Source organism: Mesocricetus auratus, unplaced genomic scaffold, assembly GCF_017639785.1.
Source record: "Mesocricetus auratus isolate SY011 unplaced genomic scaffold, BCM_Maur_2.0 Super-Scaffold_4256, whole genome shotgun sequence".
NCBI classification, from domain to species: domain Eukaryota; kingdom Metazoa; phylum Chordata; class Mammalia; order Rodentia; family Cricetidae; genus Mesocricetus; species Mesocricetus auratus.
The window spans coordinates 93165109-93179805 of record NW_024429182.1 but is presented as its reverse complement, the minus strand read 5'-3'; the positions used below and the strand labels follow the sequence as shown (position 1 = coordinate 93179805).

The 14697-nt window shown below is 41.5% G+C and overlaps 1 protein-coding gene across 1 annotated transcript; it reads left to right on the top strand.

The window, feature by feature from the left end:
- The first annotated feature begins 13019 nt into the window (after window positions 1-13019).
- On the top strand, window positions 13020-13967 carry LOC121135102 (olfactory receptor 56A3-like). The gene has a single exon (XM_040733407.1). It carries the CDS (start codon window positions 13020-13022, stop codon window positions 13965-13967), a length of 948 nt encoding a protein of 315 aa, XP_040589341.1.
- Window positions 13968-14697: the final 730 nt, after the last annotated feature.

The following is a 14697-nucleotide window of genomic DNA, read 5'->3' as shown; positions in this document are numbered from 1 at the left end:
GTTCAGGGGGCCTGGTTCTGTCCTATGATGGTTCCCAAGCTGTCAATCAGGAGTCTGTGAGCTCCCACTTGCTCAGGTCAACTGTTTCTTTGGGTTTCCCCAGGATGGCCTTGACCCCTTTGCTCATCATTCCTCCCTCTCTACAACTGGATTCCAGGAGTTTGACTCAGTGCTTTGTTGTGAATCTCTGTTTCTGCTTCCATCAGCTACTGGATAAAGGCTCTAGGATGGCATATAAGGTAGTCATCAATCTCATAGTGGAAAGGCATTTAATGTATACTCTCTGCTATTGCTTAGATTCTTAGTTGGGGCCCTCCTTGTGGATCCCTGGACATTTCCTTAGTGCCAGATTTGTCTTTAAACCTATAATGGCTCCCTCTGTTAAGGTATCTCTTGTCTTGCTCTCCTTCTATATTCTTCCTCCAATTCAATCTTCCTGATCCCTCATGTTGTCCTCCTTCATTCCTTTCTCCCCTCCTCTTTTTTCTACCTCCATCCCCACTCCCCCTGTGCTCCTAATTCGCTCAGGAGATCTTGTCCCTTTCCCCTTCTCCAGGGGACCATGAATATGTCTATTTGGGTCTTCCTTGTTTCCTAGCTTCTGTGTGGTTGTGGATTATAGGCTGGTTATCCTTTGCTCTATGTCTAATATCCACTTATGAGTGAGTACATACCATGTTTTTCTTTCTGTGCCTCAGTTACCTCACTCAGAATGGTTTCTTATAGTTCCATCCGTTTACCTGCGAATTTCAAGATGCCACTTTTTTTTCAGCTGAGTAGTATACCATTTTGTGAATGTACCACATTTGTTGTATCCATTCTTCAATTGAGGGTCATCTAGGTTGCTTCCAGATTCTGGCTATTACAAATAATGTTGCTATGAAAATAATTGAATAGACGTCCTTGTTGTATGAATGCACATCCTTTGGATATATGCCTAAAGTGGAAATGCTGGATCTTAAGGTAGACTGATTCCCATTTTCCTGAGGAATCTCCATACTGATTTCCAAAGTGGCTGTACAAGTTTGCAATCCCTCCAGCAGTGCAGGAGTGTTCTCCTTTCTCCACATCCTCTCTAGCATTAACTGTTGTTGGTGTTTTTGATTTTACCCATTCTGACAGGAGTAAGATGGTATCTCAGAGTTGTTTTGATTTGCATTTCCTGATGGCTAAGGATGTTTCACAATTTCTTTAGTTTATTTCAGTCATTTCAGATTCCTCTATTGAAAATTCTCTATTTAGTTCTGTACCCCACTTTTTAACTGGATTGTTTGGTGATTTGGTGACTAGCTTCATGAGTCCTTTGTATATTTTGAAAATCAGTCCTCTAGAAGATATGGGGGCTTCCAGTGCCTGGGGACTGCCACTGAGTCCTCCCTCACGGCAGGAGCCTGTGCACCCCAGATTCCTGGTCTTCTTTTCCACCAACAGGACCAGGTAAACCTGGCTGTATATCCGGGCCTGCCTTCCAGTGCCTGGGGACTGCCACTGAGCCTCCCCTCCAGGAGGGAGCCTATGCAACCCAGATTCCAGGTCTTCTTTTCCAACCATGGGACCAGGCCTAGGACCAGGAAGAGGAGAACTACTAGAATATTGGATTTGCTTGCACCCACTGAAAGGGAACTCTGGTCCCCTAACCACCAGGCCAGAAAGAGGCTCTTTCTGTACCCACTAGAAGAAGGGATGAGAAGGACACAATACAAAAGAACACTCAGTAACAGAAAAACAAATATGATACTGCCAGATTCTAGAGACTCCACACCAGCTAGACTCCAACATTCCAATGTGAATGAAGCAGAAGAGAATGACCTTAAAGACAACTTCATGAAAATAATAGAGGCCCTCAAAGAGGATATGGGAAAATCCATCAAAGAAATGGAAGAAAAAGCAAACCAAAAATTGCAAGAAATGGAAGAAAAAACAAACGAAAAATGCAACAAATGGACAAAAAGACAAAGTAAAAATTGCAAGAAACAATTCAAACAGTGCAAGAGTTGAAAACTGAAATAGAGACAATTAAAAAAAAGACACAGTCATCCTGTGACTGATGGAAGCAGAGGCAAACACACAATCACTGAACTGAACCCAAGGAACCCAGTGACAGAGAGAGAGGAGTGATGAGCAAATTGGCAAAGATTGGGCTGGAAAAACCAGCAGAGACAGCTGATCTGAACAGGGGAGAGCTCTTGGATCCCAGACTTACAGTGGGGAGGCTAGCATGGGACGGATCTGGACCCCCTAAATGTGAGTGTCAGCAAGAAGGCCTGGGCAACCCATGGGGCCCTGAGCTGTGGATCAGTGTCTATCCCTGGAATACAAACAGTCATCGTGTGCCTATAGCACAAAGAGGGATGCTCTCTCAGCCTGGACTCTTAGGGGAGTGCCTGGACCCTACCCAGAGTGAAATGACAGACTCTAGATATCCCCTATGTGGAAGGGGCAGAAAATATATTCAACAAAATCACAGAAGAAAACTTTCCCAACCTAAAGAAAGACATGCAAATAAAAGTACAAGAAACTTACAGAACACCAAATAAAGTGGACCACAAAAACGTCCCATCGCCACATAATAATCAAGACCCCAAACGTACAGAATAAAGAAAGAATATTAAGAGCACCTAAGGAGCTGTTCCGCCAGCAGCATCAGGTAAAAAGGCCAGCTTCCCAGCCTGTGCTCCAGTGCCTGCAGATCGCCTGGGAACTGCACAGAGCTCCCAATCCCGGCGGGAGCCAAGCACCCCAGACTCCAGATCTTTGCTCCCACCAACGAGACCAGGAAAGGAGAGGAGGCTGGGAGTCCAGGGAAGCAGCTGTTCCTTGGGCAGCATCAGGTAAACAGGCCGGCTTCCCGCCCTGTGCTCCAGTGCCTGCAGATCGCCTGGGACCTGCACAGAGCTCCCAATCCCGGCGGGAGCCAAGCACCCCAGACTCCAGATCATCGCTCCCACCAACGAGACCAGGAAAGGAGAGGAGGCTGGGAGTCCAGGGAAGCAGCTGTTCCTCGGGCAGCATCAGGTAAACAGGCCGGCTTCCCGCCCTGTGTTCCAGTGCCTCCAGATCGCCTGGGAACTGAACAGAGCTCCCAATCCCGGCGGGAGCCAAGCACCCCAGACTCCAGGTCTTCTCTCCCACCAATGAGACCAGGAAACCAGAGGACCCAGGGAGACCAGGGGAGTAGCTGTTCTTGATCAAGTACAACAGGACCCAGCATAGGGTCCAGGGGACCAGGTAAGAGGATAAGCGCCCCAGATTCCTGTTCTTCTTCTCCACCCACGGGACCAGCATTTGGACAAGGAATAGAAGAACCACCAGATTATTGTACTTGCTAGCACCCACCAAAAGGGAACTCTGGTCCCCAGACCAGTAAGGGGCTCTTTCTGCACCCACTAGAAGAAGAGATGGGAAAGAGACAATACAAAAACACAGTCAGCAACAGAAAAACAAATATGACACCTCCAGATTCTAGAGACTCCACACCAGCAAGACCCCAACATTCCAATGCAAAGGAAGCAGAAGAGAACGACCTTAAAAGCACTTTCATGAAAATGATAGAGGCCCTAAAAGAGGATATAGGAAAATCCCTCAAAGAAATGGAAGAAAAAACAAACCAAAAACTGCAAGAAATGGAAAAAAAGCAAACCAAAAAATGCAAGAATTGGAAGAAAAAAAACCAAAAAATGGCAAGAAATGGAAGAAAAAACAAACCAAAAAATGCAAGAAATGGAAGAAAAAACAAACCAGAAAAGGCAGGAAATGGAAGAAGAAATGAAGCAAAAAATGCAAGAAATGGAAGAAAAAACAAAGCAAAAAATGCAAGAAATGGAAGAAAAAACAAAGCAAAAAATGCAAGAATTGGAAGAAGAATCATAACAAAAAAGGCAGGAAATGGAAGAAGAAATGAAGCAAAAAAATGCAAGAAATGGTAGAAAAAACAAAGCAAAAAATGAAAAAAATGGAAGAAGAAACAAACCAAAAAAGGCAGGAAACGGAAGAAGAAACAAAGCACAAAATGTGAGAAATGGAACAAAAAGCAAACCAAAAAATGCAAGTAATGGAAGAAAGAACAAACCAAAAAATTCATAAAAGGCAACAAACGGACGAACAGATAAACATAAAATTGCAAGAAGCAATGCAAACACTGCAAGGGTTGAAAACTGAAATAGAGTCATTAAAAAAAACACAATCTGAAGAAAGGCAGAAAATAGAAAAGCTGGACAAACACTCAGGCACTACCAATACAAGCATTACCAACAGAATAGAAGAGATGGAAGAGAGAATCTCAAGTGTTGAAGATACGCTAGGAGAAATGGATTTATCAACCAAAGAAAACCTTAAATCCAACAAATCCTAAACACAAAACATCCAGGAAATATGGGACACCATGAAAAGACCAAACCTAAGAATAATAGGTATAGAAGAAGGAGAAGAAATCCACCTCAAAGGGGCAGAAGGCATATTCAACAAAATCATAGAAGAAAACTTTCCCAACCTTAAGAAAGACATGCCAATGGAGGTACAAGAAGCCTACAGAACACCAAATAGAGTGGACCACAAAAAAAATCCCTTCACAACATAATAATCAAGACCCCAAACATACAGAATAAAGAAAGAATATTAAGAGCAGCTAAGGAAAAAGGTCAAGTAACATATAAAGGCAGACCTATCAGAATTACACATGATTTCTCCATGGAAACGCTGAAAGCCAGAAGGTCCTGGAAAGATATTCTACCTACACTAAGAGACCATGGATGCCAGCCCAGACTACTATACCCAGCAAAGCTCTCAATCACTATAGACGGGAAAAAACAAGATATTCCATGACAAAACTAGATTCAAGCAATATGTGTCCACTAACCCAGCCCTACAGAAAATTTTAGAAGGAAAACTCCAACCCAAGGAAGCTAACTACAACCAGAAAAACATAAGCATTAGAGAATCCCTCTCTACCAACAGCCAAAAGAACAAAGGGGTGAAATTCCACACATAATTCCACCACCACCAACCATCGCAAATCGAAGAAGGATGAGCAATCAATGGTCATTAATATCCCTCAATATTAATGGCCTTAACTCACCCATAAAAAGACACAGACTAGCAGAATGGATTCGAAGACAGAACCCTTCCTTCTGCTGCATACAAGAAACACACCTCACCCTCAAAGACAGACATTACCTGAGAGTTAAAGGTTGGGAAAAATTTTTCAATCAAATGGATCCAAGAAACAAGCAGGGATAGCAATCCTAATATCTAACAAACTACACTTTAAAATAAAATCAATCAAAAGACATGAAGGAGGACATTACATACTCATCACAGGTGAAACCCACCAAGATGAAGTGTCTATCCTGAACATCTATGCCCCAAATACAAAGGCATCCACATTCATTAAAGAAACATTATTAGAACTTAAATCTCATCTAAAGCCCCACACAGTTATATTGGGAGATTTCAACACACCACTCTCACCACTAGACAGGAATACCAAACAGAAACTCAACAAAGAAGCAAAAGGGCTAATAGAAGTAATGACCCAAATGGGATTAACAGACATCTATAGAACATTTCATCCACATAAAAAAGAATATATCTTCTTCTCAGCACCACATGGAACCTTCTCAAAAATCGACCACATACTTGGCAACATATCAAACCTCAGCAGCTACAAAAAAATTGGAATAACTCCATGCATCTTATCAGACCACCATGCCTTAAAATTAGAATTCAACAACAACACAAATTGCAGAAAACCTACAAACTCATGGAAATTGAATAATGCTCAACTGCACCATCCCTGGGTCAAAGGGGAAATAAAAAAAGAAATTAAAAACTTCCTCGAATTCAATGAGAATGAAGACACAACATAACCAAACCTATGGGACACTTTGAAAGCAGTGCTACGGGGGGAAGTTCATAGAACTAAGTGCTCACAGGAAGAAACAGGAGAACAGTTATACCAGAGAATTAACATCACAGCTAAAAGCTCTAGAACACAAAGAAGCTACCCCAGGAGGAGTAGACGCCAGGAAATAATCATATTGAGGGCTGAAATCAATAAAGTAGAAACCAGGAAAACAATACAAAGAATCAATGCAACGAAGAGTTGGTTCTTTGAGAAAATCAACAAGATAGACAAACCTTTGTCCAAACTTACCAAACAGCGGAGAGTGAACACGCAAATTAACAATCAGAAATGAAAAGGGGGACATAACAACAGACTCTGAGGAAATCCAGAGAATCATTAGGTCATACTTTGAAAACCTGTACTCCACAAAATTCGAAAATTTAAAGGAAATGGATGACTTCCTGGACAGCTATCATTTGCCAAAACTAAATCAAGAACAGATAAGCAACTTAAATAGACCTATAACCCCTATGGAAATAGAAGCTGTCATCAAAAGTCTCCCAACCAAAAATAGTCCAGGTCCAGATGGCCTCAGTGCAGAATTCTATCAGAAATTCAAAGAACAGCTTATACCAATTCTTCTCAAAGTGTTCCACAAAATAGAAGCAGAAGGGTCTTTGCCAAACTCATTCTATGAGGCTTCATTAACCTTGATCTCCAAGCCACACAAAGATACAACTAAGAAAGAGAACTTCAGACCAATATCCCTCATGAACATTGATGCAAAAATACTCAATAAAATACTGGCAAATCGGATCCAAGAACACATCAAAGCAATCATTCACCACGATCAAGTAGGTTTCATCCCAGGGATGCAGGGATGGTTCAACATACGAAAATCCATCAACGTAATCCACCATATAAACAAGCTGAAAAACAAAAATCACATAATCATCTCACTAGATGCTGAAAAAGCCTTAGACAAAATCCAACACCCCTTCATGATAAAGGTCTTGGAGACATCTGGGATAACAGGGACATACTTAAACATAATGAAAGCTATATACAGTAAACCAACAGCCAACATCAAACTAAATGGACAGAAACTTCAATGCAATTCCTCTAAAATCAGGAACAAAACAAGGCTGTCCACTCTTTCCATACCTTTTCAACATGGTACTTGAAGTTCTAGCTATTGCCATACGACAACAAAGGGGGATCAAGGGGATACAAATTGGGAAGGAAGAGGTCAAACTTTCACTGTTTGCAGATGATATGATAGTTTACATCAATGACCCAAAGAACTCTACCAGGGAACTCTTACAGCAGATTAACACCTTCAGCAAAGTGGCAGGCTACAAGATCAACTCAAGAAAATCAGTAGCCCTACTATATACAGATGATAAAAGGGCTGAAAGAGATATCAGAGAAACATCACCCTTTAAAATTGTCACAAACAACATAAAATACCTTGGGGTAATGCTAACCAAACAAGTGAAAGACCTGTATCGTAAGAACTTTGAATCTTTAAAGAAAGAAATTAAAGAAGCCCTCAGAAAATGGAAAGATCTCCCATGCTCTTGGATAGGTAGGATCAATGTAGTAAAAATGGCAATCCTGCCAAAAGCAATCTACAGATTCAATGCAATCCCCATTAAAATCCCAGCACAATTCTTCACAGACCTTGAAAGAACAATAATCAATTTTGTATGGAAAAACAAAAGACCCAGGATAGCCAAAACAACCCTGTTCAACAAGGCAACGTCCGGAGGCATCACCATCCCTGAACTCAAGCTCTATTATAGAGCTATAGTCCTGAAAACAGCTTGGTATTGGCACAAAAATAGACAGGTAGGCCAATGGAATCGAATTGAAAATCCGGGTATTAACCCACACACGTACGAACATCTGATCTTTGACAAAGAAGCTAAAAATATACAATGGAATAAATAAAGCATCTTCAACAAATGGTGCTGGCATAATTGGAGACTGGCATGTAGAAGAATGCAGATCGATCCATGTTTATCGCCATGCACAAAACTTAAGTCCAAATGGATCACAGACCTCAACATAAATCCAGCCACACTGAACCTCTTACAAGAGAAAGTGGGTGGTACCCTTGAACGAATTGGTACAGGAGACAGCTTCCTGAACATAACACCAGTAGCACAGACAGTGAGATCAACAATTAATAAATGGGACCTACTGAAACTGAGAAGCTTCTGTAAGGCAAAGGACACAGTCAGCAAGACAAAAGGGCAGCCCACAGAATGGGAAAAAATATTCACTAATCCCACATCTGACAGAGGGTTGATCTCCAAAATTTACAAAGAACTCAAGAAGCAAGTCTCCAAAACACCAAAGGACCCAATTAAAAAGTAAGCTGCAGAACTAAATAGAGAGTTTTCAATAGAGGAGTCTAAAATGGCTGAGAGGCACTTGAGAAAGTGCTCAACATCCTTAGCCATCCGGGAAATGCAAATCAAAACAACTCTGAGATACCATCTCACTCCTGTCAGAATGGCTAAAATCAAAAACACCAATGACAATTTATGCTGGAGAGGATGTGGTGAAAGGGGGACACTCCTCCATTGCCGGTGGGAGTGCCAACTGGTTCAGCCACTTTGGAAAGCAGTATGGAGATTCCTCAGAAAAATGGGAATAAACCTACCACAAGACCCAGCAACTCCACTCTTAGGCATATATCCAAAAGATGCCCATTCATACAACAAAAATGTCTGTTCCACTATGTTCATAGCAGCTTTATTTGTAATAGCCAGAACTTGGAAGCAACCTAGATGTCCCTCACCTGAAGAGTGGATAGAGAAAATGTGGTACATCTACACAATGGAGTACTACTCAGCACAAAAAAAAATAATGGAATCATGAGATTCGCAGGCAAATGGATGACACTAGAAGAAACCATCCTGAGTGAGGTAACCCAGTCACAAAAAGAGAAACATGGCATGTACTCTCTCATATATGGATTTTAGACATAGATCTGGGGAGTGCCAGCCTACAATCCTATGGCCAGAGAGTCTGGGAAACAGAAACTTTATTTAGTGGCTGATCGAAGAAGAGGCAGACTCTCTTGGTTAAGTACTGAGCTGAACTCAAGAAAGCCAGTAACAGAGAGGGAGGACTGATGATCAAAGGGATTAAGACTGGGCTGGTTTAACCCCCAGAAACAGCTGACCAGACAAAGGTTAACTCTTGAATCCCAGGCATCAGCCTGGGAATCCAGCATGGGACTGATCAAGACCCCCTGAATCTGGGTGTCAGTGAGGAGGCCTAGGGAATCTATTGAGCCTTGGGCAGCAGATCAGTACCCATCCCAAGTATACACACGGACTCTGGACTCCCATAGATCAATGTGAGGTGCACTCTCACCCTGAACTCTTGGGGAAGGGTCTAGGCCCTGCCCTATATGAAATGACAGACTATGCACACCCCCATGGAGGGCCTCACCCTCCCTGGGGAAATGAGGGGATAACGGGGGGGGGGGGGGAGTTGGGGGAGGGCTTGGGAGGAAGGGAAGGAATGGGAGAGGGACCTGGAACTGACTTGTGAAGCAACCTTGTTTCTTATCTCAATTTAAACTGGAAAATAAAATTAAAAAACAAAACAAAAAAAGAAAACCTAAACAGCAAAAAAAAAAGAGAACCTAAGGAAAAAGGTCAAGTAACATATAAAGGCAAACCTATCAGAATTACACCTGACTTCACCAAGGAAACTCTGAAAGCCGGAAGGTCCAACATTAAGAAACCACGGATGTAAGCCCAGACTACTATACTCAGCAAAGCTTTTAATCACTATAGATGGAGAAAACAAGATATTCCATGACAAAACTAAATTCAAAAAAAATACATATCCACTAACCCAGCCCTACAGAAAGTTCTGGAAGGAAAACTCCAACCCAAGGAAGTTAGTTACAACCAGAAAACCCAGGCATTAAATAATCCCACCTTACCAACAGCCATAAGAAAAAAGGGTGGAATTCCATATATAATTCCACCAACAAAACCATTCCAAATCAAAGAAGCAAGAGCAATCAATGGTCATTAGTATCCCTCAATATTAATGGTCTTAACTCACCCATAAAAAGACACAGGCTGGCAGAATGGATTCGAAGACAGAATCCGTCTTTCTGCTGCATACAAGAAACACACCTCCGCCTCAAAAACAGACATTACCTGAGAGTTAAAGGTTGTAAAAGATTTTCCAATCAAATGGACCCAAGAAACAAGTGGGTGTAGCAATCCGAATATCTAATAAATTAGACCTTAAAATAAAATCAATCAAAAGAGATAAAGGGGGTCATTTCATATTCATCACAGGAGAACTCCAACAAGATGAAGTTTCAATTCTTAACACCTATGCCCCAAATACAAAGGCATCCACGTTCATAAAAGAAACATTACTAAGACTCAAATAACATAAAGCACCACACACTTACAGTGGGAGACTTCAACACCCCACTCTCACCACTAGACAGGAATACCAGACAGAAACTTAACAAAGAAGCAAAGGAACTAATAAAAGTTATGACCCAATTGGGTTTAACAGATATCTATAGAACATTCCATCCAAATGAAAAAGAATACACCTTCTTCTCAGCGACACATGGAACCTTATCAAAGAACAGCAACATATCAAACCTCAACAGGTGCAAAAAAATTGGAATAACTCCATTCATCTTATCAGACCACCATGCGTTAAAATTAGAATTCAACAACAACACAAATTGCAGAAACCCTACAAACTCGTGGAAATTGAACAATGGAAAGCTTCAAACAACATTAACCTGCACATAGTCTCAGGCTCAGGCTCAGTGTCCAGCTAACTAACTGTTATTGTTCAGTCTTGATTTACAGTGTCATTTTTTGTCTGGAAACCCTTAACACCTTTAGCATGCATAGGTCATTGTGATGTTCCTAGCCTGAGAAAAGCTATGTGACTTAGCTTATTTTCTGAGTTTGGGTAACATCCTGTAAAACAACCTGTAATTGTCCAGAGTTTGGCTATGAGAAATAAGAGAAACACAGAGAAGGCAGACAGGGAAGAAAGCAGGGAGACAAGCAAGAGGCAGGGAACAGTGAGGCAGAGGGTGGAAAGACAGAGGCAGAGTGAGAGAGGAGAGGGCAACAATCTAGGAAAGCAGAGAGTTAAGGGTAGAGAGGTCAGGGCAGCAACAGCTCTGCAGAGAGCAAAGAGGCATCTTTCAGAGAGAAGTTCTGAAGAAGCAGTAAAAAGAAAGGCACTTTCAGATCGTGTGAGCCTGTTTTATCCTGAAGGCCTTTTTAGGTGAATAGAATTTTTTCCTAAACCAACTATGCTGAGGCCTTCTTTTTATAACCCTGGAACAGATTTTGGAAGCTGGCCTTGCGTGGTCTGCATTACTACTGTACACCAACCCCAGAACTACTTGTTTTCTAACATATTCCATTTTTAAAACTGTTAGTTATATACTAATTGAAACCTGCTGGTGTGCATATAAGGGTGTCTGTATCTGTAGCCCAGGCTGGCCTTGAACTGGGGATCCTTCCTACCTCAGCCTCCTGAGAGCTGGGATTGCAGGTGTGTGCCACTGCACATGGCACTGAATGACTTTCTAAGATCAATGAACCAACTGCATTGTCATAGGAACACCCACAACTCATCAGGGACTACTGCTTCCTACACTGACTTAGGTGCAACTGGCTGATTTGAAAGATCCTGAAATACCCCAACTTGCCAAGCCACAGAGCTCTTTGAGGTCACTCACAGTCTGGGAAAGGGCGTGGGGGTACACATTAGAATTTTTGATGTCTATGACAGTGCTGTTTCACGTTATTTACATTTCTTTCTCCTGCTTTTCCCCAATATGAGATTTAGCCCTCTCCAAATAATTTCTGCTCATTCTATGATGATATTTTTATGATATAACAAACAAAGCTTCCTGAGCATCATAGTTGAAAGCTAGCCACACTCGCTAACCACAGTGGTGGCACCCACCTTTAGGCAATGAGAGGAGGAATGCAGTTGGGAGCAGTCTGAGTTTCAGTGAGACTCTCTAGTGTTCAGCTGCTTCGCTTCTCTGATCTTCAGCTTGAGCCCCAATCTCTGTCTCTGCGCTTTTATTATTTGTGCCACGTAATTCTTGGGAGGCACCATGGTGCCCCTACCTCACTCTATATGCACATTCTTACCATGGCTTACTCTTTTGTTGTCACCATCATCCCACAGGGTAAATAGTTTTCCTACCTTACAAGTAAAGATAAAAAAACTTTACAAGTAAACTCTTGTTTTCCATTTTGTGACCTTAGAGCCTAAAAGAATTCTAAAGGAAAAACCTAAGTTAGAACAAACTCACAGCAAAATGTATGGAGAGTGAAAATATGTCTCTGGATCATTCAAGGTGGAAATACGTGTGAACAGGGATTAAAGGGTTAACAAGTGAACTCACCCATTATCACACCACTGCAATCAACTGTTCTTTAGTGTAGAAAGTAGGACTCCTAAAACCATGATGATCTACGTAACAGAGCAGGAACTAACTATTTTATAAGGTAAATTCTCAACAAATAAAAATTATTTTTGAGACAAAAGAATAGACTATTTTCAATGTAGAGTAGATAAAAATACCTAATTAAAGCAAAATAAATACAATTGAAAAGCTAGAATGACTCCAAAACAATAGAGAGGAACCCTGTCTCGAAAAAAAAAAAAAAGGCTAGAATGCTATGGAAACTGGAGACATTTATCTGAGTCCTTTTTATGCCACACTTTGGTAGCATTATAGTATTAAATTGAATGATATTTAATAAGAGCATTAAAAAGAAGGTGAGAAGAAAATATATAAAAAACACTCAGTTTCACCTGCATGTGTACATAATATCCTAAGTATTTTTGTCATTTTTAGTTTCTGTAAAGATTTACCAACTCTTTTGAAAATAAAATCAAATGTATAGATAAATGCTCTTCCTTTAGTCCTCTGCATAGGTAAAGTGGCAGTAGTATCCAAGTGATGAGGCAGCAGACACAAACTGATAAATTCAGTTGACCTGGGTAACCGGCTGCAATTTTATCTGACTAAAGCAACTTGCTCTACCTTCATACATCTGTAGTTAGAACCTGATTATTTAATTCCTAACTTTGCAGCTCACCTAAACAAAGCTATATGACTGTATGACAGAGTATGACAGCATACAAGAATGACACCATCTCTACTGGAGTTTCAGAGTTCCTCCTAAATTGTTTCATCAGGTCTCCCAGCTGGCAACTCTGGCTCTCCCTGCCACTCAGCCTTCTCTTCCTCCTAGCCATGGGGGCTAATGCTATTCTTCTGGTTACCATCCGGATGGAGGCCAGTCTGCATGAGCCTGTGTACTACTTGCTCAGCCTACTGTCCATGCTGGACATCTTACTCTGCCTCACGGTCATCCCCAAGGTACTAGCTATCTTCTGGTTTGACCTCAGGCCCATTAGCTTTCCTGCCTGTTTCCTCCAGATGTATATCATGAACAGCTTTCTTGCTATGGAATCCTGCACATTTATGATCATGGCCTTTGATCGCTATATAGCCACCTGTCACCTACTGAGATATCCATCTATCATCACTGACCAATTTGTGGTCAAGGCTGCCACATTTATTTTGGTCAGGAATGCCCTGATTCCTTTGCCCATCCCCATTCTCTCAGCACGACTCCATTACTGTTGGAAAAATGTCATTGAGAACTGCATCTGTGCCAACATGTCTGTCTCTAGACTCTCTTGTGATGATGTCACTGTCAATCGCCTTTATCAGTTTGCTGGAGGCTGGACACTGCTCGGCTCTGACCTCATCCTCATCTTCCTCTCCTATACCTTCATACTGAGAGCTGTGCTAAGACTCAAGGCAGAGGGAGCTGTAGCCAAAGCCCTGAGCACCTGTGGTTCCCACTTCATCCTTATCCTATTCTTCAGCACCATTCTTTTGGTCTTTATCCTCACACATGTAGCTAAGAGGAAAGTCTCTCCCGATGTGCCAGTCTTGCTGAATGTCCTCCACCATGTCATCCCTGCAGCCCTTAATCCCATAGTGTATGGGGTGAGAACCCAGGAGATCAAACAAGGAAACAAGAGACTACTGAAGAAGGGGTGGTAAACAGGCCAATGCATCTCTGCATTCTTAATACAGGATGACTTGCTATGTTGACAGAAAATTGGCTGAAACACTAACTCAGGAAATTACAAGGAAAGTAAGTCTAAAAAATGTTCCTGACTCTACTCTACCCTTCCTTTATAAAGCTCAATACACCCTCAACAACAGCAACAAAAAAACCCATATCTCAACTAGGTATATTTGTGCCTGACATTAATCCCAGCACTTAGGAGGTAGAGGAAGGTAAACCTTTTTGAATGTTAGATCTGTCTAGTCCATGTAGTTAGCTCTAGGATGGGCAGAGCTACACACTGAAACCTGTATCACTAAAAATCAAACCAACAAACCATCCCATATCTCTGTGAATTTTTAATTTTTCCAATATTTATTATTCTATTTTGTCTAAAATAGGAGAGCCCAAAAGGGTAAATGCTGTAATAGAAAAATAAGCTCCAACTACTTCTGCATTTTTTCTCTGCACATGTATTTTATTGTGACTATAGTTATTAGTGACATCAACTGAACCTCATTATCATAGATAATATTAATCCAATTTTACAATGCATTAAGAACAGAGCACAGTACTTGAAGGGTCAGATCTTAATGACAGAATGTGACTGGAACCCAGAAGCAAAATTGTGTCCACACAGTTGCTATCTTTCTCCAATCTTCCTCTGGGTTTGCATGCCAAGGTTCTATGTTGTTAGCCAGCGCTCTTAAAAACCAGAGCTCT